Source organism: Tachypleus tridentatus, chromosome 13 (genome assembly GCF_004210375.1).
Source record: "Tachypleus tridentatus isolate NWPU-2018 chromosome 13, ASM421037v1, whole genome shotgun sequence".
NCBI lineage: Eukaryota > Metazoa > Arthropoda > Merostomata > Xiphosura > Limulidae > Tachypleus > Tachypleus tridentatus.
Window position 1 is genome coordinate 120167703 of NC_134837.1, and position 27132 is coordinate 120194834.

Here is a 27132-nt window from a genome sequence, read left to right on the forward strand (position 1 = left end):
ATACGTTGTTTTAGAGAAAAATTATATTTAACTTCTGTGATACAGTATTGGTGTTTTTTCTAATTTTTACGAGTTCATTTCAGAGTGACTTTGTCTCAGCAGACGAAAATGTAAGCGTTGTGGACATTGACTACAGGGATCGTGAGAAGATATTTCAAACTTTCCTAAATCTCACATCAACAGTTCTTGTTTTCTTTTAGGTAGTAGCTCTTCTTACCCAATGGCCCGGCATGGCCAGGTGGGTTAAGGCGTTCGATTCGTAATCTAAGGGTCGCGGGTTCGAATCCCCGTCGCAGCAAACATGCTCTCACTTTCAGCCGTGGGGGTGTTATAATGTGACGGTCAATCCCACTATTCGTTGGTAAAAGAGTATCCCAAGAGTTGGCGGTGGGTAGTGATGACTAGCTGCTTTCCCTCTAATCTTACACTGCTAAATTAGAGACGGCTAGCGTAGATAAACCTAGTGTAGCTTTGCGCGAAATTCAAAACAAACCAAACCAACTCTGAAATAAAAATTCAAAAATGTAACCAAGTTTTCTTCTAAGCTGCTTCATATTATTCAGATACTTTCGGTATCTCTGATGATTCATCGTTTGTGGGCCTAAAGCGCTAAGAATCCAAAATCCGAATCCCACCATGTAGAACTGTAGATATTTGCACAACAAAAACAAAACATATCCCGGACTTTGTAGGCGTGGGTGCGTTATAAACCTCACTACTTGGTTAAAGAGGAGTAAGCGCACGAGTTGGAGGTGGGTGGCGTTGACCAGTTGCTTTTCTTCTAGTTTACCACTTTCATACAAAGGACGAGTAACGTAGATAGCCCTGGGTAACTTTGATATGTAAGCTTTTACAGAAGAGACTTAAAACCATTTGATCCATCTACACAACAAGAGTTGTGTCAGGAGACACCAGTTGTCCATGTTCAGGATGTATGATGTACTAAACCACGGTGGTTACTGACAGTTCACAGAGACACTAATCATACATCTTCAGGGTGTTTGATGTACTAACCCGCGGTGGTTACTGACAGTTCACAGAGACACTAGTCATGCATCTTCAAGATGTCTGATGTATTAAACCATGGTGGTTACTGACAGTTCACAGAGACACTAATCATACATCTTCAGAATGGCTGTTGTACTAAACACGATCGTTACTGACAGTTCACAGAGACACTAAACATACATCTTCAGAATGGCTGTTGTACTAAACACGATCGTTCCTGACAGTTCACAGAGACACTAAACATACATCTCCATGATGTCTGATTACTAAACTACGGTGGTTACTGATAGTTCACAGAGATACTAATACATCTTCAGGATGCCTGATGTACTAACCCACGGTGGTTACTGACAGTTCACAGAGACACGAATCATACATCTTCAGGATGCCTGATGTACTAACCCACGGTGGTTACTGACAGTTCACAGAGACACGAATCATACATCTTCAGGATGTGTAATGTACTAAACCACAGTGGTTACTGACAGTTCATATAGAGACACTAATCATATGTCTTCAGGATGGCTGATATACTAAACCACGATGGTTATGGACAGCTCACAGAGACGTTAATCATACATCTTCAGGATGGCTGGTGTACTAAACCATGAAATCTAGCCTTTGATTTGAAAACTATATTTTCTGTTGCAGGGGATATTTAATTTCAACGCTTATGTGTATGATATTATATCTTCATTTTAATGTTGTCCTGGTTTTAGTTAACCAGTGCGGAGGTTTCGTTTAGTTGTTCTTTTCTTTATATAAACACAACGTTGTGAGATTCTGTAAACTGTTTGTTTGTATTTTCTTTCACTACTTAATAGAATATTGAACCCGTAGTAAAATATTTGCAGACTTCTAAGTTAAATGTTAAGAACTTAACTGTCTAATTGTTGTTTTTAAGTGAAACTCGGCGTATGTATCGTATGTCATGAATTTTAAACTAAGACCATTTGTTTCAAGACTTTGCGCACTAGATGCAAATATGTAACTTTCCTTGGTATTGTTATAAATATTTTAGTGTTTGTATTACAGAGACAAAATAATTTTATTTTCCTTTTTTTTCAGTTTTGAATCTCGTTTTCCCGATTGTTTACCAGTTGTAGGTGGAATATCAGGTTTAGCAACAATTGTCTAACTCGAGCTAAAATGTTGCAGCACGGAATGATGGGTCATCACTTAGGTCAGCGATTGGCCACAGTTTATGTAGGACAACGCGTGCCACTGCATAATTTAAACATTACAAAATAAAACATTAAGAAAAAAAACGCAAATAGAAGCAATGTGACATAGCCTGACCGCACTTTTAATAATGTTTAAAATATTTCACAGTATTAGAAGAAATGTAAACATGAAACGATAACTAATCTATTTCTATTACAGAAATAAAAAAATTTAAAATATTTTTGTAACTGTGAGATTCGAACGAAGGTCAACTGAACATGAGTTTCCATGTGGTTACAACAAACTGTTATCTACACAATTTTTTGTTTCATTTTCAATCTGTGCTCGTATACAAATGTACATAGGTTTATAACTTTCGGTTACCTGGTGGCCGAGTGGTTAGTTAACGGATCGTAAGGTCTAGGGTTTGGACCGTGAGGATGTTGAATAAGTCCTGTACCTTCGGCTGTGGGTTGCGGTATAAAAGTAACAGTCAGAAGAGTTATTTAGAAGAAAGTTAAACAAAGTCCTTCTGACGTCAGGCGTTGCTGTCTGTCTAGCTGAGTGTATTCTATAGTGTTCAGCAGGTTGGGCTGTTTCTGGTTGGAAAGGTCCAAGGTCCGAGCTGTGATATACCATTGACACACTTTCAGTTGCGCGAGTGTTTTATCTACGATAAACAATCTCCCATCCCTCAATGGGTTAGTGGTAACTTTACAGACTTACAACGCTAAAATACGGGGTTTGATTCTCCGGCGTGGGCAAAACATAAATAGCCCACATGTGTAGCTTTGCTCTGACATTTTTTTGTTGTTGTTCAATCTCTATTTTTAAGACTAAAGCACTCCTTCGAATTATTAGTTCAAAATTAAGGATGGCTAAGCCTAAATTTCAAGTGTGTCTTACGTGGTCGTTAAATAAAGTGACTTTTAGGTTAAAATACAAAATACCAGGGGAATAAATATAGCTCTAGAGAAATAAAAGGAAAATTGTTTTCATAAAATAAACTGAAATAAACGAGTGGGGGAAATCTCCATGATTAGTCTTAGAAATCCAGGTTAAATATACGTGCTAGAACAGATCAGGTTATTGGGATAAAAACATTTTCTTTCCTCTATTTTCCAGTGATGACGTAATGCACAGCAGCACAGCGATACGGGAATAAATGAAGACAGATCTTTCGGAATGCAGACGATGAAAACAAAAGCTAAAGAGAGAGAGAACACACAAACGGGGCGCTGTTTTGTTTTGTTTTCGCGCAAAGAAAGAAACAATTCTACGAGTTACACAGGAAGCTTGTTTGTTTGTTTTTAATTTCGCGCAAAGCTACACGAGGGCTATCTGCGCTAGCCGTCCCTAATTTAGCAGTGTAAGATAGAGGGAAGGCAGCTAGTCATTACTATCCACTGCCAACTCTTGGGCTACTCTTTTACCAACGAATAGTGGGATTGACCGCACATTATACAAATGTACATAGGTTTATAACTAATCTCTTTCTCTAAAAAGTTGGTGTTTTTCGTGTTTGGTGCGACCGGGATCTATTTCTTTAGATATACATCTCTTAATTTATTTAGTGATGGTCTTCTCATAAACCCAGATAGCTCAGCGGTAATCTTTAAGACTTAAATGTTTTTAATATTAATTACCTAATTAAAAATACTTCTGAAATAAGTCTAATAATAGTGACAAAATTCACAATAATCTGGATATACATATATATTTATTTTTAAAATCTTATTAATAAGCTGTTTACAGAATAGCATGGTGTAATTTTTTATTACTGTTATTAGACGTATTAATGAATAAGTTCTCAGTGTGGGTATTTATATTTCCTTACAGCAAAGGCACATCGGGCTATCTGCTATGTCCACCGAGGGGACTCGAACCCATGATTTTAGCGTTGTAAATACATACACTTACCGTAGGGGACTTCTTAGTATGGTGAGTGTTGAAAGGTACGTTGTACCAGTCACCAAGATGAGGAAAGTTTTAGCCATATTATGAGACGAGACATCATCCAGCACGCCGCCCAGTGGTACAACGATATATCTGCGGACTCACACCGCCAAAACCGGTTTTGATACCCGTGGTGGGTAGAGCACAAATAGCCAATTGTGTAGCTTTGTGCTTAATTCCAAACAAAATAAACAAAAACAAAACAATATCCAGTGAGTACTATTAGAGGGTCAAATAGAAATGAAAAGATAGATAGAAAGACCGAGAAGAGAGTGGATAACATATGTTAAAGTGGATTGAGATAATAAAATATGAAAACTTGGTGAGAAACTCAGGGAACAGACAGAAGTGAGAGATCGTGACAGTCAACCTTCCTGAGGAAAACGGCACGTGACCATGATGACTAGATTACTGGTTCCATTGTTTATCGAGATTTTGAGATTTAAAACCGCAAAATTCTAGGAAGGAAAATTATCGTTTTAATTTAGATAAGATAATATCTAATTGTTGTATAGAGATTTTAACAGTATTAATTACCCAGTAATTATTATTAATATTTTAAACAATATCCTTGCATGTTAACACTAGCGAGATTCAACTATGAAAATCTACATTTATTGCATAAATGTAGTAAATGCACAATGTTTCATTGTAAATCTCACGAGTGTATTATTACTACTACAAGCAATTAACAAGTTGTTGAAGTCAAGTTGGGCATTTATCGTACGTAATATCGTTGTAAATGTTATCCTATTAATCGAAAAGGTTACAGAACTTTTGTCGATAATAAGATTGCGATGATTTCATCGTGTGCCTACATTTCAACCTTAACAACAAGAGTAAAAATAACCGACTAAAAATATATAAGAATAGCCTGGCGGTTAAGGCGCTCGACTTGTTATGATAAATCTTTTTTTTTTCTTCTTTTTTTTGGTAAAGGGTAGCCAAACAGTTGGCCAAGTTGACTTTTCTCTATTTCGGCGTTTCTCAAACTTTTGTATGTCAAGGACCCCTTTTAAACTTAAGTATTTTAGTGGACCCCTAAACCTATCGGTGTTTTTTATTTAGAAAAACAAAATGTATATGAAAAGTTGTATTCTAAAATAAAATGTTTTGATTCATATAAATTCAGTTCTATATTAAAATATTCTACAAATCGTATTTTCAAAAATATTTTAATAAACTTTCGGACATGGTTTGAGGATAGTTTGAGAAAAGCTACTCTAGTGTATCACTTTTAAATTAGGCATAGCTAGCCCAAATAGTCTTCGAACAGTTTTTTGCGAAATTTAATCAACAAATGACACAGGAGAGATAAATAAATAAATAAGAAGATACAGAGAGCGTTAGTTTTTTGCCCGACAACCTGATTTTCATTTGTGTGTGTGTGTTTTCTTATAGCAAAGCCACATTGGGCTATCTGCTTTGTCCACCGAGGGTTTTCATTTGTAAAATATATTTTTTTCTTCAATATTTTAACTTCGTTTAAATGTGTTAAACTTCATTATTTGTAAAAGAAAGAGAAATATTATGGAAACAGAATAATTACAGTTATTAGTCCATGTGATGACGCCAGATATTTAAATTAAAACGGATTTCAATTTTTAATTAGTTTATTTCTATCACTTTTCAACAATTTGCTTTCTTTAAAGCCGAGAAGTTAAGGAAAAAAATTCAACGATACAAGTAGCACTCGAATGAGTATGACAAAATTATTTTGAAATACAATAAACAAGGCTATACTTTGTATGATAAAATATGTTACTTGAAAACACACACATATATACGCACACACATGCATTGTTAACAAATCATTTTGTTTTTTCTCTTATACAAAGGAAATGTGAAAAAAAATCTACTTGTCATTTTCGGCAAGATGTGTAACAGGGAGTACAGACGGTTTATTACGTTAGTGTTACAAAAATTCCTTTTGTAACTTTTTTTAACTTCGGTTTTTGTGGTGCAGAATGAAAACTATGCTTGAAAACGGTCAACAGTATAATAAAGTTCCTTCTTTCGAGTCCTCCATCTTGATGAAAAAAAACAACTTATTTTGCCGTACTTAAATTAATAATTTTGTAGTTTTTATTATACGCTACACTTTTGCTAACGTAGCCTGACTTCTAATATCACTTCTCCGTTAGATTTATCTGGGTGGTTGTGCTTACTGTTGAACCATAAAGGCACATAAACGGGTTTACTGTTGTTAGTTTTTCTTTGTTACGTCACTGTTTCTATGGTTACCGTAGGCTTCAACTGACCACGTTTGCACAGAGGACGCCGTGTATTTGTTAATTTTACTGGGTTGTGTCGTACTTGTTTTACGTGGCAGTTTACTTAACGTTAAGTGGGTCTTCTCTGAGCCATATGTCACGGTTTCAGGTCCTTTTTCAAAAACGACCTCTTTTGTAGTGACTTCTTCCTGATCGTGACTAAAAGTTACGCTATGTTCATCCTTCTTGTCCGTTTCGTTTGAATGACTGGTCAAAACAGAATCATTTTCGTTTAAGGATGCCCAAAGAGTTGTTTGTACGTCTGTACTAGTTTCAGTTTCGTTTCCGCGCCAATTTCCATTAGTCACGCTTACGTTCAATACGGTTTCTTTCATCTCAGAAACAAACATTACCATATTGTTCGCTTCCGTTTGACTGGTAACAGATGTTTCATTATCCAGTTCACTTTCTCCCATTTCATAGTCGTCATGGTAAGTTTTATTAAACTCCATAATTCCATCTTCTAGTTCTGTCGGAGTTGCTGTCGTGTTAACTTGTTTATGGAATTTCCAGAACAGCGAATGATTGAGAGGAGTGCCCTCTACCGACAAGAGCATGATGACCAGAAGGTTGAGAAGGAGAAATCGAACAGTGATAGTGAGCTGTGGAAGATAAAAGAAAATACTGTGTCGTTAGTTTGAAATTTCCCATTAACTCTACAACAGATGTTGGTGTCTATACTCCATCACCTTTTAAAGTCACAGAAAAAAATGAAACAAAACTAAGATGAACATTAAAAATAATGCCACTTGTGAATTATACAGGAAAAACGAGTGATTTTTCACTAAATTTGTCATTTTTTTTCATACTGAGTTCAGTGCAGGCAAAAAACATAAATTTATTTAATATGTGAAACTTACCAGTTGTAAACTGTATAAAATTAAGCCGGTAATTTAACGATTAATATAGATTACTTGGAATTGCTCTGTATCATCGTTATAAACGATATTTTTAGTGTTTTAATTTGGATGTTTGTTAGAGAGTACTTGATGTTAAGATCGTGTAAGTTAATAAAAATAGCTATCAAATACTAGCTCGGGCACACGTACCCTGGACGGAAGTTATGTAAATTCATGATTAATGAAAGATTATCTTAGAACATAAAAAATGTTTCATTTATATATAATTTAAAAAACGTCCATAAAGATAACAAATCACAAATTGTGAAACAGTAAATTTGCATGTATCTATTCATGGACTCAACAAACCTTCATGCCAAATTTGAAGAAAATTTATCAAGAGGAGCAAAGTAGTGGTAATAACAACAAACAAACCGCAAAAATACTTATAAAACCGTCAAATGCAAAATTGAAAATTTGTGTGTATTACCCCATGGACGTAATGAACATCCAGATAAACTTGGATGAAGATCCATCCACATTCTGCGAAGTATTTACATGGGCATACAACAGACAGTACTATTATATTTATAAAGATGGCGCCAGTGCATTAGGCTCGCGTGTGACATGTTAATGACATCATATCTGCACCCCGGGAATGGAGAAAAATAAAATTTTCCGTGACAGGAAACAGGAAAATCGTAACCCTTATTGCAAATCTAAATCACACAGGATGAAAATTTCGCGAAGTTGGAGGTTGCACAACGCGCAATAAAATGTTTTTTTTCCAGTATCACATAAGCAAGAGTTCCATTATAGTATGATGTAGAAAGTTTAAGGCGACTTCAAAAATTTAGTAACTTCTACTAATAGTTATATATGGATATATTATTTATAAATACAAGTAAACGTCAAGTTAGTCAGGTATATAATGTGCGAATGATCGAATAAAGTTGTTCAGTAAGACTCAGTGCTTCTATAAGCAAATCTTAAGTTAGTCAGCATTTGCTATCAAGCTAGGAAACATCTGTTAAACGTTATTAATGTATTAGGCCTACATTATTTTCTTGAAAAGTTTCTTTGTGGACTTAAGCTTATAATTTGTGTCAAAATAAACGTAACTTGTAGCAAACGTTATTGAAAAAATAAATAGATTCACTATAGGTACGCGGACTGGACTTCGCATTATTTGTACTAACCTCCCAATGATAGAAAACGTTTAAAAATAATATAAATATTACCCAATACATCAGAAACGCGAATTAATATAACAATAAAATACCTGTAAGAAAAACATGAAAGACATAAACTATGTGGTCTATACGTTTTCAGCCCCGGCATGGCAAGTAAGTTAAGGGATTCGACTCGAACTCTGCGGGGCACGGGTTCGAATCCCTGTCACACCAAAGATGCTTTCCCTTTCAGCCGTGAGGGTGTTATAATGGGACGATCAATCCCACTATTCCAGTAGTTCCCAAGCATTTTCATGCCCCGCACCCCTAAAAAAATTTAATATGTTCTCGCACCCGTCACAGTAATTATTTATTTAAGAATAAAGGTGAAGATGGCCAAAACAGATGTTATCTCGCAACCCCAAGTGGTGCGAGCGCCCCTGGTTGGGAACCACTGCACTATTCGTTAGTACAAGAGTACCCCAAGAGTTGGCAGTGGATGGTGATGAGCCTTCCCTCTAGTTTTACACTGCAAAATTAGGAACGGCTAGCGCAGAGAGCCCTCATGTAGCTTTGCGCGAAATTCCAAAACACAAACAAACTGAACGTTTTTGACTAATTTATTTTATTTAGGTCCCCTAGTGGTAATTCTGAGGGGAGCTTATAACACTCAGTACAAGGTTTCTCATACCTGTGGTTAGCACAACAAACGTAACTCATTATGCGTCTTGGCGCCTAACAACAAACATTTGATTTTTTTGTAAGTGATTTCATATCTTTCAAAAAATTAATTTGTGCCTAAAAGCTATTTCATCCATGATTAATGAAAATACTAGTTTCTAATTTTATCAAGTTTTGCTTTTAGAGTTCCATCATTGCAATTGTTTTAAAATTTATAACAAAATATTTGTCTAGCTAAGTGATTTAAATTAATTAAATATTCATCCATTTCAGAAGTGAAGTTGCTTGTTCTGAATGATGGAGAGCGAAAATCGAATTTATCTCTATTAATTGATTACGAAGTTGGCCGCACTGTGGCACTACCAGCTAACATCGAAGTCGTTTGGCACAAAAAAAACGAAAAATGAGAAGAAAAGCATTTGTTTTAACTGACAAATTTACTCAAGTTGAAGTATATCTGAGTTAGACTTGCTATATCAGGCAAATACGTTATATTCAGCTAGAAAACTATCTGCGTAAATTAAACGTTTACTTTAGGGCACGGTTATTTATTCATGAACAAATCGGATATCGCGGTGGTTGAAAAATGCAGTTTTAGACTTGTCGCGTAAAGCATTTTTGTGTAAGAAGTTTGGGCAGTACCTTTTGGGATACTTTGAAACTATCAGTCCAATGTTTCACTCATGTTACGTTGTTTAACTGAATTTACATCTCCAGCTTTGTAATTCGAAAGGTCCTACTTAGCTATTGCATCTTAAGATCTAAAGTTGAACCCGGAAGTCGTAATTTAAATAGGTCAAAATGATTTATTAGCAGACATATTAATAATATACTCGTAAACTTATAATACAGTTGGATGATTGTAAACAACATAATAAACAGCCTTTAAGAAACACTAAATTTATTTATCGCTTTATCCACATTTAAGTTTTGTAAAACAATTCGTTTATACATAAGCATCAGAATGGTTTATCTCTCTCCCGCCCTCTCGTTTTTTGTTAACTTAAAATCATTGAATTAAAAATAAGTTACTTTGTTGAAATAATTAATATAAATGTGTATTGCTTTAGAACTTTATGTGTTACAGAATAATAAAGATGAAATGTTGTGAGTTTGACATCTATTTTCACTTTGTTTTTATTTTCGTTTGGTCAAGTTGTTGTTGCGAAATAATATGAGTAATATTTCGATTATGAATTTAAGCCTCGTTGTGTAAAAGCACATCTTTCAGTTCGGGTAGATATGTTCGCTGTTAGAGAAACCATCAAACCTTCAATATTCAGGCAGGCAAAAGATCCCTTAAAATTAGCTGTTTTGTCTCTGTATTTCTTCCAACTGGAGAAGACTAGCTCACATATCTTTTGTCAAAGTTTTTACACAATTTTGAAACAAACATGCGTATTACGCGTTTAAGATTTAAGTTAATTTCGGATCAGAGGAAATTATGTACTTGGTGTTAAAGCGAAAGTAAAAAACCAACCTAACAATCTGTGTAATTATTTAAATGTACTTTATCTTGCTTTACATACATTTTTATAGTGATTATAATTCATTGTTTCCTTCGCTGTTAAGAGTGTCCTCTGCCGTAACAGTATATTAGGAAAGAAAAAAACGGTTGAAATTTGATCGAAAAATTAACGCGAGTTTCGTAACGTTTCTTTCAATCTTGTCCGTCATTGCTTAGTGGTTAGGAGTTAGGGCTACGGATTAAAAGATTCGTGGCGTTACCTATAATGCTGCTTGATACGCTTCCCACTTTCAGCTGTGGGCGCATTATAAAAGAGACAGTCACTACCATTATTTGTTTCACCTCCACGCAGAAAACTCAAACCAAAATCACAAAAAGAAACAAAGCATCACAGACCAGCGAAGAACAACTCACCGAAGAACAGCCAGTTGTTCCACCACCGAGACCACGTTTTTCACTTGCACCAATGGGCTTCAAGTGTGAAAACAAGTTTATGACGAAGATACTACCTGATCTACAAGACCGCAGCTAACAGTTTCCATGTATACCACCGTCACTGTTCATCACTTCTTTTTTTTTTTGTTATTTTATTTTTTTTACCTATGTTTTTTCCCAGCTACTTCCGGGCACGGTCTGGGTAGAGTTTTCGGTGCCCAGGCCGTGAAAGTGGGTTTTATCGGGGTACTCCCGTTTCCCCCCACAGCAAAATCTCTGTCATAGGATCTGTAGGTCCCAGCCACATTCTGAAAAGGGTCGTTTACTCAGTCATAGGTTATCCAGCCATAGTAAATTTTAAATCAATTCGCCAGCCGCCAGTGTACTTCGTCCTCGGGCCAAGGTCTGGCTCACTTCACTTATGCTGCTCTCGTCCAATTCTCCCGTCTTTCCTCTCACTCACAAATACCCCACTCCACCTTAAAAAATATCAAAATAAAAGTAAAGGAAAAAACCCATGGATATTTTAACAATTTCTCACGTGAGGGGACGAAGAGGAACCACAACGTTCCTGAACACCCCAGTTGGAGAGAGAATTATTCTAATTTCTCTCTCTCTAAACTAAACCTCTGCCACGTTAGTTTGCGTTATTTGTTTCAGAGAAGTAGGTAACACTCTATTAGCAGAAGTTGCTGCTAGACAGTAATTCCAAAATTATACCATGCCTAAACCCAAGGAGTCACGTTCTCAAACGTTAGGGTCTTCTGTGTGTGTGTATGGTTTTGTTTTGACGTATGGTAAGTGGGAGAGAAGATTTATTGAATCAAATGAGATACTACATCAAAATGGGGCTGGTAAAAGGTGATCAAGTAATATCTCGAGTAAAGGAAAGTAACAGGTAACATATAATAGAGAGAAGTGAGAAAAAGAAATAAAACTATTTTACAAAGATACGATTTATTTGAATTAAAATCAATTAACCAATAGTTTCTTGTTCAGCATTTCGCTTATTTACAACTGTATTTAGAGGCTCATTATTAAAGTTTTATAAATATGTTTGTTTTTTAATTTTACGCAAAGCTAGCCGTCCCTACTTCATCAGTGTGAAACTAGAAAGAATGTACCTACTCACCACTACCCACTGCCAACTCTTGGGCTACTCTTTTACCAACGAATAGTGGAATTCACCATAACATCATAACGTCCTGACGGCTGAAAGGGCATACATGTTTGGTGTGATTGAGATTAGAACCTGCCATCTTCAAATTACGAGTCGAGCGCCTTAACCATTTAACCATGCCAAGCCTTTTTTAGAATCTAGAATAATATACTTGATTGGCTTAACGTTTTAAATTAACAAGTTTAACTATCAATGCAAAAGAGTGTTTGTCATCATCACTATTTGCTTAAAAGGTAACACTAATAAATGTTGTTTTAATTTTTCTTTTGCCCCCATGCAAGTTTACTAATTTAAAACGTTAAATTTCCATTGTTTAGACGCGTACGAAAAACGACTTTTTTTTCTCTCTTTTTTTATTCTTTCTTTTACAATTTGGGCGTTTGTATCAGATGAAGTTTCCCATCACTTGTCATCTGTGTTTCTTGTGATTCGGCCACCTTGATAAACTCTGTATTGAGCGAACCGTGCTATCGACAATAGACATAGTCTGGTTGAAATACTTTTCTGTTTTTGAAAACATTTACAGAATAACGAATGTTGTATTAAAAATAACATTGCTCTAATACATTACGACTAGTGTAATTATATTGTATTTGTTTTATTTTTAGTTAGATTTGCCTCAATCATTTTTCACATGACATAAGCCTAGGTCTAAAACCGGGTGATATTACTTTTCTCAGAGTTTTTGGGTTTTTCTTTAATAAATTACTGTAATAAACATTATAATAGCCAACTAGAAAGTTTGAGTGTTACTTTTATATGTGTCAATCTGCAATGAGATATTTCTTGTTCAAATTATTGCGAATTAATAAAGGCTTTTGTGTGTCTTTCTTATAGCAAAGCCACATAGGGCTATCTGCTGAGCCCACCGAGGGGAATCGAACCCCTGCTTTTAGCGTTGTAAATCCAGAGACATACTGCTGTACTAGCGGGGGGCGTAAAAGTTTTTAATCTTGGTATTACTGTAGAATTCTTTGCTTTATAATAAGTGTGTATCACCTGTTATTTTCAACTGGAACTACTTCTCATGCTTACTTTGGGTTAAACTGTCGGGCTAGAAACCACAAGGTTAAACCCCCTTCTTTAATTGTGAACTGATGACTAGAAGGAAAACACCCGTCACCTACATGACCACTTCTTTAAAAAAAAAAAAAAGCAGTAAAGTAAGCAGCTTCTTAAATGTATTATCATGGGATCGAACCTTGGACTTTTCAATCTACAGCCCAGCAGTAGAACACTATGCCTTGCTTGGTCATTTTTGAAACACAATTGACACTACAAAAATAACAGGTATGGGTATTTACATGTTTATCAGAAACAAGAAAAATGGGGCAACACTGGAGCAAGATTCTACAACGCTGTTTCTTACTTAATACCATTGTTCACTTGACGACATTTTCAGGTGTGAATTAACTTTATGAAGCAAATGAGTGGATGTAAAGAAAGAAACAATTCTAAGTGTTACACAGGAAGCTTGTCTGTGGTTTTGAATTTCGCGCAAAGCTACACAAGGGCTATCTGCGCTAGCCGTCCCTAATTTAGCAGTGTAAGATTAGAGGGAAGGCAGCTAGTCATCACCACCCACCGTCAACTCTTGGGCTTCTCTTTTATCAACGAATAATGGGACTGATCGTCACATTATAACGCCTCCACGGCTGAAAGAGTGAGCATGTTTGGTGCGACGAGGATTCGAACCTGCGACCCTGGAATTACGAGTCGAACGCCTTAACCCACCTGGCCATGACGGGCCTCATACAGGAAGCAGAGAGTGCTATAAAAAGTACAAAACTAAAATTGTCTTTAGAGTATGCAGAAAAGCACGTATCCCTTACTTTCAATCAATCGTACTTAAGCCTAGTCACCTTCATATAAGGTAGCATTGCGGGTGAAATACCTCAAAAAAACAAAGAAAGTACTTTAATTTGGAACTTAGATGAAAATATTTAGTTTTCATAAAAAACGAGAGAGGGAGCAGACCATGTTAATCGATGATCTTTAATGCATTGTTAAGCCTAATCACCTGAATGTAAGGTAACACCTTAAAAACCAAAGAAAGTATTTTAAATTGGAATTTAGGAGAAAAAAATTAAGTTTACATAAAAAGAGGGTTATAACAAGTTAATCGATAATCAATAGTGTAATGCCACGAACAATTTCTGCTTCAAATAAGATATTTCTTCTCGGGCTAATTAAACTTTAGGTTTTAAATGTGTCCTCTCTTTCTAAAATGTACGTAAATAGCATGTGGTTGGGCATAAAATGTTTGTGAATTTATTTTACTAGTTTAAGGTCGTATAGTAATTTTGGTGGTCAGTAAAATAGATAGAAAAGTAACTTACCATTTTAAAGACGGTAAAGAGTGACGTTTTACTGAACCTATAAAAAATGGTACTACCGAAGTATCAACGGCTATTAAATGAAATAGTCTTACCACAGAGACTCAGGAATCACCTTTTATAGGCCTTCTTTGAAACCTCAGGCTCAGGAAATGTACCATTTCTTATGCAATCGGCCAGGTTGTAAAACGCGTTCCAATATTTTGGATCCAAATAGAACTGTAAAATTATGCACGTCATCGACACAGTTACCCAATAATGTGACATTTAGAAAAAAAGTTCCGTAAGCTAAATCATCATCGATCAAAATATTGCAAAGATCGGACTGTATTAAACTGGGCTCGATTTCTCCAGTGCCTGGAATTTTCTGATACGGCTAGTTTCTTTGTAGAATGACTATGAGAAAATTTAATATGACCGTAGTTAAGCTAAGACTAGTAAACCGAATCTGAAATGCAAACTTATATTAAATATATATATATATCGTAGGCTCGATTCTTGCTAAATAAACACGATAATTTGATTTTTTTTATTTAGTTTTGTACATACATGTAGATTACGACACAGGTATAATATTATGACAAATGTTGCCTAAATGACAGAAATAGAATATTTGAAAGGTAGTTAATAATGAATTTTAAAATACCGGAGAATGATTTTGGTTATGATTAAGTCGTAAACATTTCACACACAATTAAACCATAGAAACAAAAATCTGCCAAACATATTTGTATTCATTGCAAATCTACTAACATTTTACCTAATTTTGAACTTATGACCATATTAGACAACCAATTAGCAGTATCCACACCAATGAGTTACTGTATTTCTAATGACGTTCCTATAATTTAAAATTCTGTGTGTGTGATGGTGGAGGTAGGGGGGGTGGGGAGATCTACCAAAGGGTTAACTCGCTCTTACTGGAAACATAAAATATTCAATTCACACACAGAAAATGAACATATATTTACACGTGTTTAACAGCTTATTTGAAAATGGTTTTAGCGTTTCTTAAAATAAAAACTTCAACAGTATATACATAAAGCTAAGTTTGTTTGTACTTAAGCACAAAGCTATAAAATGGTATATTTATGCTCTGCCACCACAGGTATTGAAACCTGTTTTCTAACATTGTAACTTCGCAGACAACCCATTGTATCACTGTTATATATATTTCGTTTTGTCGGCCCGCAAGAGAACCAGCGGTATACTTAAGGCTTATAACACTGAAACTAGGGGTTTTATCTCTGTAGCAGTGTTAGTTCTGACAGCCCATTGTTCAGTTTTGAGCTTAACAAACAACAGTTTTGTGAAAAAAATAAATAAAATTTATTGCTCGGCAAAAAAATATTCCATGTTTTGATCTAATAACCATTTTATTTTTACGCCTCTAAGTATTTGTTAAGTCATTTAATTTCACGGAAACAAAAAAGGAAAAAAAGCATCCATTAACAAAATTACTAAATGTAAAGATAAATTTGTTCCTTTTTTCTTTTATTGTTTTTAAGTTGCTACGAAAGCGTCGGGAAATTTTAAAACCTAAAGAAACAAAGGACGAAACAATCAAAGAACAATTGACAAAACGAATGAAAAATAAGATAAAAACATTAGTAAAAACCACCAAAAACTTTCATGTTCTTACATCGTGAAGCTAATTATTGTTATTTTATGTTCCTTGAATATGTTTCGAAGCGCCCCCAGTGGCTCAGCGGCATATCTGCGGACTTACAATGCTAAAAACCGGGTTTCGATACCCGTGGTGGGCAGAGCACAGATAGCCCATTGTGTATCTTTGTGCTTAATTCAAAACAACAATGTTTCGAAGCTAATTTTACAATACGTATAATTGGGTGAAATATATTTTTATGCAGTAACCCTAGCTCTCCGCTAGTACAGCGGTAAGTCTACCGATTTACAACGCTAAACTCAGGGGTTTGATTCCCCTCGGTGGGCTCAGCAGATAGCCGGATGAGGCTTTGCTATAAAGAAACACACACACACACGCACGTAGTAATCCTAACATGGATGAAACTACCATAGACCACCGTAGAGCTTTGCACTCGAGTGTTTTCTTGGTGTGCAAGTGATCACAAACTGTGCAGTTCAAAATTCATCTAAGTAAATAAATTCAAATGGATAAATACGAATAAATAAAATAAATTATAAAATTCAGTTTCAGAGTTGATAAATAAGTGTATTTACAAGAATATTCTTCGGGTTTGGATCGTTTGTTATTAGGCCTGTATATCTATATACATTAACGAAGTGTAATAGAGCGTTATGTATTAACAAAAGGTTAAATTATGTTGTTGAAAAAATCTTTAGGAAATGTTGTGTTTGAGAAATAACAAAATAACAATTTAGGAGAATGAACAAGGTGAGAAGTTAGAGAATGTTTCGATTGAACAATTCTATATTAAACTTTAAAAAACAATTTACTCTAGATTAATTATTTTACAACTAAACCGATGTTTGTTAAAGTATGTGTGTGTCTGCTTGTCATTGACAAACCATTGAACGATTGTTTGAAACTTAACACGTTTTCCTCAGGGTTGAGGTCTGAACCCCTGCTGTGTCATTCTCACGGTCTTATTTCTTCTCTGTGTATTTAACTGGTATATCAGTTGTTGTTACTACGCCTCAGAACTTCGTTAGAACTTTATTGTGGTAAAAACTCTCGTCCCACAAAACGATGATAGGATTATTATAGTTCTTGAGACTTAATTCCAAGGTTATTGTTTTGTTTGTTTTCGGATACAAGCGCAAAGCTACAATACCCCCCCCCCCAGAGGTACAGCGGTACGTCTGCGGACTTATACTGCTAAAATCGGGTTTCAATACCCATGATGGACAGAGCACAGATAGCCCTTTGTGTAGCTTTGCGCTTAATAACAAACAACAGTAACAGCAAAGCTTCACAAGACACGCTAATCGTTAAGCCTCACCTGATGATAACTATAGTGTTGACATAAATTTCGTTTTATGTAATGAATACTAAAAAAAATTGTGGTCCACTATATAAAAGTTTAAATGAATGCATAACGAACAAAACATGAATCAATATTTCGCGAAGTCATAAAACTGTTAATTATTCCAGCATACTTAAAGAGTGGTAGTTTTATCCAAATGTCGTTGCACCGTTACGCGCAAACCAACGACACTATGTCCCGATTCTTAGTATAAGAAGAGCAACATACCTCACTCCAGTTTACTTTTTACTGGGAAGGAGGCGTTTACACACACTTAGTTCGATGTTTATATTTTTTTAAATGCGGTCTTGAAAAAGATCGTTAACTCTATACATCCACCAGAGTTTGTTATTTAGGCCACTTCAAAAAATATATGATGAAATTTTAGCATTAGAAATCGTCAAAGTTGAAACAAATTAGGGTACGTGACGAATATACTTACTGCTAATACACAACACCAAAAACCGTTGACGTGCATCAGGAAAAAGAAGACTAGCCTGTCGGTTCGATAGTTTTTTTCTCAATAACTCCGAAATCTATTCAAATAAAGTATTAATAATTGGATGAACTTCTAGGAGGTCCCTGAAAGTGTTATGTTTCTAGAGTAAATAAAACTAAAATTAAGAGTAACAAATACTTTTCTTTCTTGCTTTTGAAATTCATATATCATGCTGTGTTGTAGCCTAAAGAGTACCTAATTTTTCTCATGATTCACTGAATGCATACGTTTTACTACCATCAGAAAAGTACAAACTGCCACGTTAATCTCCCTTATATGACTTCACTTCAATGTTTACTGACTGACTGATAAAAACACAAAAATACAAATCTTTTAAGCTAAATAACTGAATACTAATGCATTATTAATATTTATCCTAATTCCGATTTGTAAATAGCTTGAATGAAATTGATAATAATTACAATTCAGTTAATTATGGAAGACTAAACAAAGACAGACTTAATTAATTAAAAATAATAAACACCCTATAACCCAAGCGCTTTCGAGACGTATATGTATACACCTTTCGTTTTCAAAGACAAAATTAGTTTATTATATGCATATTGTTCTGAGAGGAATTTCTATTTTGTAGTTGGGGCAAAACCTACTAACACAATCTGTTGCCCTCCTAAATGTTGAGCAACAGAACTAAGTAAGCAGTCAATATCACTTTACTATCTACCAGTCATGTTAAGGGATTGACACGACCACAGTTAAAAGTAGTATGTGTTTATGTAAGGAAGAATATTCTGTGACATTGCACGGATTTGAACTGCATTCGCCAGGACTTTACCACAGGGCCAACCTCCGCCCCATTTTGAGATAAAATTATCTAATTAGTTAAACTTCAGGTACGTGACACAATATATATGGCCAAAAGGTATGAATATTTTTTTGTACAGAAACCATAAGCTGTATTAATGACAAAGGTGTCATGAACTGTTTTTCTAAACGGCTAATAATGATGTAGTTATTATTTCCGCAGGTGACTCTGTGATAGCTTAAGTTGTTAACATATAGATATAAAAACGTGCCTAACTATCAGTAGCTGTGGAGGTCGGCCCTTCAGTAAGATGTTTCAAATGTGCCCAAGTAGTGTTCGTTTCTAGGCCCTCACGTTAGGCTCGATGACGAATCTGATTCTAGTAGTTCAAAAAAAGAAAAAAGTAAATCGCGAACAGTTGTTAGGAGGTAATGGCGGGTGTAACCATTTAATTACGTGTTATTCGTGGTTCGGTTCCGAGTGGTGTAAAAATTGAATGGAAATTTTAAAAACTCTTTGTTTTTATGTTTGGTTTATATGATATTTATAATACCAGTTGTATCTTAATCGTATATTATAGATTTATTGAGAGAAATGATAATAAAAATAATAATAATAGAGGGCGCTCTAAGATCTGGCACTGACTGACATGCATATCGATAGTCAGTTTTGTTGTCGTTTCTGATGATATCTGGAATTCCTTAATCTTTTTATCTTTTTCAGAAACATCATCCTTGTATGAAGATTACAATTGAATATTAAAATAAATCAATGTTTTACTTTTTTTGGTTTGTTTGTTTTTTGCGCAAAGCTACACAAGGGCTATCTGCGCTACCCGTCCCTAATTTAGCAGTGTAAGACTAGAAGAAAGGCAGCTAGTCATCACCACCCAACACCAACTCTTGGACTACTCTTTTACCAACAAATAGTGGGATTGATCGTCACAATATAACGCCCTCGCGGCTAAAAGGACAAGCATGTTTGGTGTGACGGGGATTCGAACCCGTAACCCTCAGATTACGAATCAAGCGTCCTAACCACCTGGCGATGCCGGGCCCCTCTTTTGGATCTAAACATTAACAACTTCTCTAGGAGGACGAGGTAATGCAGGTTCACCACGTGTTCGCTATACCAGCTCTAAATTTACGTGAGTAGACCCAAGTAGCCTCTCACGTTACCAAAAAACACGAGTATATATATATATATACACATTTTTTTCAGTTTACAGCCTTTTAATTTTAATTGTGCAATCCATAGCGCCTTCAAAGTAAATATTAAAAGATTTTGAAATTTAAGTTAAATATTTACATAAATATAATTTGCACTTTCTCTGTGATGCTACCAGCTATAGCTGTTATGATCAATTTATACTGTGTAGTACTTTACAATGAAATGTTTAAAATTAAGGCGTAGGAAAATTGTACATACTTTTAGCATTTGGTTGGGCATTTGTTACCCTGTTTAGGACTTCTTTTTGGTATGGTCTTAAACTTTTGATCATCTAGTATTTAGGCTAATTTCATAGTGTTTACATTTTCCCCATTAAATGCTAAAAAAGTTTTCATTTTTATTTTCCTTTTTCTTATTTTCATCTTTTAAAGCTCTAGTCAAATAAGTGGTTGAGTTTAACAACGCAAAATGCATATTTTTTCTTCATGTTTATTGGTCTTAAGATTTTGGCCAGCAGTGTATTAATTAGACGTGAGATGCTATTTTAAATTGAGGTCATTCTCGTGAACGCCACCAAATAATATTTCTTCTTTTTTGTACATTTTCACACATAATTTACTTTAGTAATTTATTTCGCTTATCGCATCACACGTTAGTCCCCGGTCAGGTCCAACATGACCAGGTGGGTTAAGGCGTTCGACTCGTAATCTGAGGATCGTGGGCTCGAATCCCCGTCGCACCAAACATGCTCGCCCTTTCAGCCGTGAAGGCGTTATAACGTGACGGTCAGTCCCACTATTTGTTGGTAAAATAGTAGCCCAAGAGTTAGCGGTGGGTGGTGATGACTAGTTGCATTCTCTTTAGTCTTACATTGCAAAATTAGGAACCGTTAGCGCAGATAGCCCTCGTGTAACTTTGAGCGAATTTCAAGAACAAACAAAGAAGCAGTCCCCGGCCAATATTACTATATAGTAAAAAAAGAAACTTCATCCCTCACGAAAACGTGGTGGCGTTCACGAGAATGACCTCAATTTAAAATAGCATCTCAAGTCTAATTAATACACTGCTGGCCAAAATCTTAAGACCAATAAACATGAAGAAAAAATATGCATTTTGCGTTGTTAGACTCAACCACTTATTTGAGTAGAGCTTTGAAAGATGAAAATAAGAAAAAGGAAAATAAAAATAAAAACCTTTTAGCATTTAATAGGGAAAATGTAAACACTATGCAATTAGCCTAAATACTAGATGATCAAAAGTTTAAGACCATACCAAAAAAAAGTCCTAAACAGGGTAAGAAATGCCCAACAAGAGGTCTCAGTAGTGAGTTGCACGGCCGTCACTGCGAATAACTACAAACATTTGTTTTGGCATGATTGATATAAGCATTTGCCGAAGGCTGACTGGAATGTTATTCCAAGTGGTAAAGATTGCTCTCTAAAGATCATGCACTGTTTGGAATTGACGTCCATTTCTATAGACTTCCCTTGCCATCCACCCCCAGACATTTTCAATGGGGTTTAGTTCGGATGAACACGCTGGATGGTCGAAAAGAATCACGTTATTCGCCATGAAAAAGTACTTTGTCCTGCGGGCATTGTGGATTGCAGCGTTGTCCTGCTAAATGATCCAATCATTTCCACACAAGCGAGGGCCTTCAGTCAATAAGGATGCTTTCTCCAACATGCCAATGTAGCTAGCTGCTGTTTGACGTCCCTGTATAACCTGAAGCTTCATTGTTCCATGGAAAGAGAAAGCACCCCAGATCATGATGGAACCTCCTCCACTGTGTCATGTAGAAAATGTCTCCGGTGGGTTATCCTTATCATGCCAGTAACGTTGGAAGCTATCTGGACCATCCAGGTTAAATGTTTTCTCATCAGAGAACAAAAACTTCTTCCACTTTTCTACGTCCCATGTTTGGTGCTTCTCATCAAAGTTTAATCGAGCTGTTTCGTGGTGTGGAAGGAGGCGTGGCATTTTAAGACATTTACGGCTTTTGAAGTCTTTCTCTCGTAGATACCGTCTTATTGTTCTTGAGCTGCATTCTGCGTCTGTAAGGGCCTTAATTTGGTTCGACGATCAGCTGGTGTCTGACGGACAGCTCGTCGAGTCCTCCTGCTCAACGCTGGTGAAATTGGTATCCCTCAGGGTCTTTTAAAACTGCTGCAGCAAATTTACGCCCAATCTCACCAGCGATGGCCTGAGGAGATACCTTGCTTTTGAACTCGACAGTTATGCCACGCTGAAACTCTGTCAACTTTTGAGCCTTTGCCACGTTTTTACCCAATGTAACACAGGAGATGTTGACAACGCTAATGCTTGAACACAAATGACTAAATTTCGTTACGTGTTTATCGATTAACGCTTTGTTTCAGTATGGTCTTAAACTTTTGAACAGCTAGTATTTAGGTTAATTTAATAGTGTTCACATTTTCCTTATTAAATGATAAAAAAGTTTTTATTTTATTTTTCCTTTTCTTATTTTCATCTTTCAAAGCTCTACTCAAATAAGTGGTTGAGTTCAACAAAAAAAAAAATGCATATTTTTCTTCATGTTCATTGACCTTAAGATTTTGGCCAGCAGTGTATATATAATTCTTCAAACGTGTACAGAAAGAATGCGATAGGACCGTAAATGAAAATCACGTTAAAATAGCGTGTAGTTCAAGTAAAATGTGATGATAAAAAAATTTTTGTTACTAAGAAACTGAAATGAAAATTGAATGTTAGTTCATCAGTAATTGACATATTTCTCACAGTGGAATTCAAATTATTTAATTTAGAAAAACGCTTGAAAGTCTCATTTGAAAAACCTTGTGTTATATTTTTTTTACTGTGAAAATTTAACACGAAATTTTTATGTGTGGTAACAATAAAAATAAATGCTAGTACCATGTGTTTGGCTTTTAACTGCTTTGTTTCAACATTTAAGTTTTTGTTGTTTGTGTGTGTGTGATTAAAACCACAATAACTTGAAATTGTTTTTTCCCTCATATTATTCTTAATTAATGTAAAAATAATACTTTATTTTTGTTTTTTTCTTTTTTGTTTGTTACTCTTCACTGAACAAGATACTTCTCGTTCACTATCAGAACTCGTTAGCTGGATTCAAAAATTCAAAACCGACAAAACAACTAAACCAATAGGCCTAATATTAGTGGTAAAACTTACAAAATATATGCCTAACACTAGTTGTAAAACTTACAATACGGCCTAACAATGGAGGTAAAGCTTACAATATAGGCTGCAAGGTTTTCATTTTTGTTACGACTTTGCAATTTATTTCGCCGATTTTCCCTTTAAGTAGGGGTCCGTGTAATTTAATTTTTAGGGATCTCAAATTACTTGAAATATCACATCTGCAATCCGTTTTACTGGATTAAAAAACAGGCATAGAAATTTTTGGAAAAGCATATACGTTTATGGTAGACGGTTCCCGCCACACAGAAATCTGATGTTTAATTTGAAGAAGGGCCAAGTATAGCAAATGGTTAGCATGCTGTTATGTGTTTCTTGTTTTGTCACAAAATCACTGTAAGATTTACGGTGAAGTTCCACTATCTGAGTAGAGTAGTTCGAGAGTTGAAGGCGAGTTTTATTGATTAACAGCCTTCCTCTAGTTTATCAGTTAGAAATTAAAGACAGTTAACGTAGATAGTGCTTGTGTTATTTTCAGTGAATATCCGAAACAAGTATTTGAAGGACTTGAAAAGGGCAATCCTTGTTTCCTTTTGAAAGACACAACATCACCCCCTGGTGGTACAGCGGCATGTCTGAAGACTTGCAATCCTGGAAACTAGGTTTCGGTATCCGTGGTCGGCAGAGCACAAATAGCTAGTTGTGTAACTTTAAAAAAAAAAAAAAAAATCAAACACAACGTCATAATCAGAACATAAATAAACGTTCTCCATTGTTTTAGAACGCACAATGGGCATTCAGCTGACATTTTTTTCTCATTGTGAATACATATTTTTTCAAAAGTATCTTCATAATTCGCTCTTTATTGACTCTCTAGTTGAAAATCTTCTTCGTAACTATATTTGTTTTACTTTATATGATCTACTTCTTATTATAGCATGCAATTTACAAACATGCTAAATAACATATCGAAAATTTTATCTGTAAAACACAGTTATGGTTTTGGTTGATTAATACTTCACAGAATGTCTTTCTTTTCATCAAACATAAAACTAGAAACATTAGGCCTAATGGATTATTTGATTCGCCCCTACCTATACTGCGAACTATAGTTTTACCTTTTAGAGATTTATCCGCACAACTTGGGTTAGAAAACTACAATGAACGTGAACTAAGTCTTTTATATAAGTGTATGTAATATTTATGGAGATATTCAGTCTCCAATACTGAATAATAAATTAGGCACAATGCCTTAATATTTTTCACATACCTAAATGTGTTTGTGTTACTATAAGGACTCAAAAACACCATAAAAGTCAGGAATATAATAATAAAAAAATCTAAATATAATATAATATAAGATGAGAAACTGGTATGGTTTCACAATGAATATTTATGAAATATATTGTTAAAAGGAAAAGTTTGAAAGATAATTCTTAATTAGAATACACTACTGGTGCGTAATTTCCGGCGATGTAGTGAAATCAAACAGATTATTTTTACTGAGTCAAGATTTTCATTCGAAAAAAAGGTGTTGTAAGTGTAGGCTTAATGTAGAACACCAGTACTGAGGCTCATGTAATCATGTTACGTAAGTATGTTGTAATCATGTTACAATATTAGGCGTTGTTTCAGACAAAAAATAAAATAAAGATGTTAATTAGTGCTAAAGAGATTGAAGTCATGAGGTAACGAATTTAACGTTTTATTTTATCTGGCTCAGTGATAAGTATGAGGGCTTATAGCGTAAAATAATAGGTTTCGACACCCGCGATGTAGGCTTGCGCTTAACAAGTGACATTTTTTTCTTTTGTAGTTACTACAACAACATTGCTGTTTGATTGTTTCTCGGTAGCTGCTTTTTACTCATTTCCTACATATTTTTATTTTTGTAATATACTTACTTACAATCACAACTGTTTAGATTATATTTGTCAAATTGATTGTCTTGTGAGTGTATACTGTTTTCATGCATCGCTTGGAACAGATAGATATTCTTAGTTAACAACGTATAAAAAATGTTGGTTTTGAACTCGTGCTGTGCTTCACGCACAATTAATTAGATTCTCTAGTTTTGATCCGTTGTTTACACCTCATGATGTAAATCTCACTAATCTTATATTCAATCCGTCTAAGCCATTTTTTTTTTTTTTTATTATTTAACGCCGGAGCATAATAAGGTATCCTCGATGGCTGGTGTGAGTATTAGAACTTTAATTAAATTAAAGTACAGAACAACGTTTCGACTTTCTTAGATTAACCTGAAGATGACCTAACAAGGTCGAAACGTTGTTCTGTATTTTATTTTAATTAAAGTTCTAATACCTGCACCGGCCGTCTTGAGAATGCATGTTTACTTCAAGTGGGTTTTGTCATCACAAATAAGGTATCCTTTCGGTATTACATTATGAGTAAAAATACAAGGATTTCTCAACGTTTTACTTCATGGTTAGCTTGTCCTATCAAAGAACTGATGTTGAATTGTTCATGTATATATATATATATATATTTACAATATCTGTATGAGTATTACAATATTTATCTTTGTCTACATATAGTCAAGTAATTCGAAAAGCTATTAAGTTACAAAATTTAGATGGCGTAAATTTCGTGTTCAATGAAAATAGAAGTATGTAAAAACGCAACATTTCATCAGGTTGGCCTGATATCACCCAATGATTAATGTACAGTCACCAAAAGATGGCTAAGTGAATCTGGTGGAACATAGTGTAATTAATTAACCCAAAACTGGTGGAATCTGGTGGAACATAGTGTAATTAATTAACCCAAAACTTTATTTTGAAAACTTTATACGTTCTTTGTGAAGCGCAAAGCAATACAGTGGATATTCACGCTTCGCCCTCTGCAGGTATGAAACTTCAGCTAACTCATTTGGTCCTCCACCAGATGGCTTAAAAGTAAGTCTGCAACTTTGCGTTTAAGAAAAATAGAACTAATGCAACCTGAGATATAACACGTTGAAAATAAAATAAAATAGGATAATAAGATTGTAAATCTAATATAGTAGCAATACAGTTTTTCACACATGTATAAAGATATTAATTTAAGACTTTTAGTTTTAAAATATTACTTTTCAAAGTGTTGTTTTAACATAATAATTTATGTTTGCTCAAAGGTAGACAGTTAGCTACCGATTTATGATAGTTAGGCACAAATGCAACTAAAAATATTAGAATCATACAAGGGCCCAGCATGGCCAACCGTGTTAAGGCGTGCGACTCGTAATCTGAGGGTCGTGTGTTCGCATCCCCGTCGCGCCAAACATGCTCGCCCTTTCAGCCGTGGAGGCGTTATAACGCGACGGTCAATCCACTATTCGTTGGTAAAAGAGTAGCCCAAGAGTTGGTGGTGGGTGGTGATGACTAGCTGCCTTTCCTCTAGTCTTACACCGCTAAATTAGTGACGGCTAGCAAAGATAGCCCTCGAGTAGTTTTGTGCGAAATTAAAAAAACAAAAAAACACAGAATTATACAGTGCGTTAGTAAATAATAATAAAATAGCTTTAAATAAGCAAGATACAAGATTTCAACGGCCGATATAAAGATGGTATAGCAGAACCAGGTTTAACGTTATTTATCGTTTGGGAAGGTATGTAACAGCCCTTCCTGACGCAAGATTGTTGTTGTTTTTGAATTTCGCGCAAAGCTACACAAGGTCTATCTGCGCTAGTCGTCCACAATTTAGCAATGTAAGACTAGAGGAAAGGCAGCTAGTCATTATTACCCACCGCCAACTGTTGAGTTACTCTTTTACCAAAGAATTGTGGGATTGGCCGTCACATTATATTGCCCCACAACAGAAAGGGCGAGCATGTTTGATGTGACTGGGATTCGAACCCACAACCTTTAGATTACGAGTCGAGCGCCTTAACTCGCCGCATGATATTTATATACTCAAATCATAAATTCGGTGGACTCAGTAGATAGCCCAATTTGGCTTTGCTATAAGAAAATACACACACACAGATAATAAATATGTTAAAATGGACAAATCCTTTGCAGTGAAAGGCGTTCGGAAACAAAAAATATGGATCAACTAAGGTTATATGGCCCATCTC

The 27132-nt window shown here is 35.2% G+C and overlaps 2 protein-coding genes across 11 annotated transcripts in view; one reads left to right on the top strand and one right to left on the bottom strand.

Annotated features, from left to right (window-relative positions):
- LOC143240359 (uncharacterized) overlaps positions 1-10131 on the top strand; it is a 35791-nt gene extending 25660 nt beyond the window's left edge. For 5 of the 9 annotated variants that reach the window (XR_013021731.1, XR_013021726.1, XR_013021722.1 and 2 more), the window contains one exon: positions 4012-5255. The gene's annotated coding sequence lies outside the window, so the exon portion shown is untranslated. The other 4 variants (XR_013021727.1, XR_013021729.1, XR_013021728.1 and 1 more) reach the window with 3 other exon arrangements.
- Positions 5724-14668, bottom strand: LOC143240363 (uncharacterized). 2 transcript variants are annotated; one of them, XM_076482680.1, is made up of 3 exons: positions 14516-14574; positions 11162-11475; positions 5724-7003 (listed from the first exon to the last, which is right to left on the bottom strand). In XM_076482680.1, the coding sequence occupies exon 3, from the start codon at positions 6956-6958 to the stop codon at positions 6335-6337; it is 624 nt and encodes a 207-aa protein (XP_076338795.1). In that variant the 5' UTR covers positions 6959-7003; positions 11162-11475; positions 14516-14574; the 3' UTR covers positions 5724-6334. The 2 variants fall into 2 exon arrangements, with proteins under 2 accessions (XP_076338795.1, XP_076338794.1); XM_076482679.1 differs by lacking the exon at positions 11162-11475 and having other exon boundaries at positions 14516-14668.
- Between the last annotated feature and the right edge of the window lie 12464 nt (positions 14669-27132).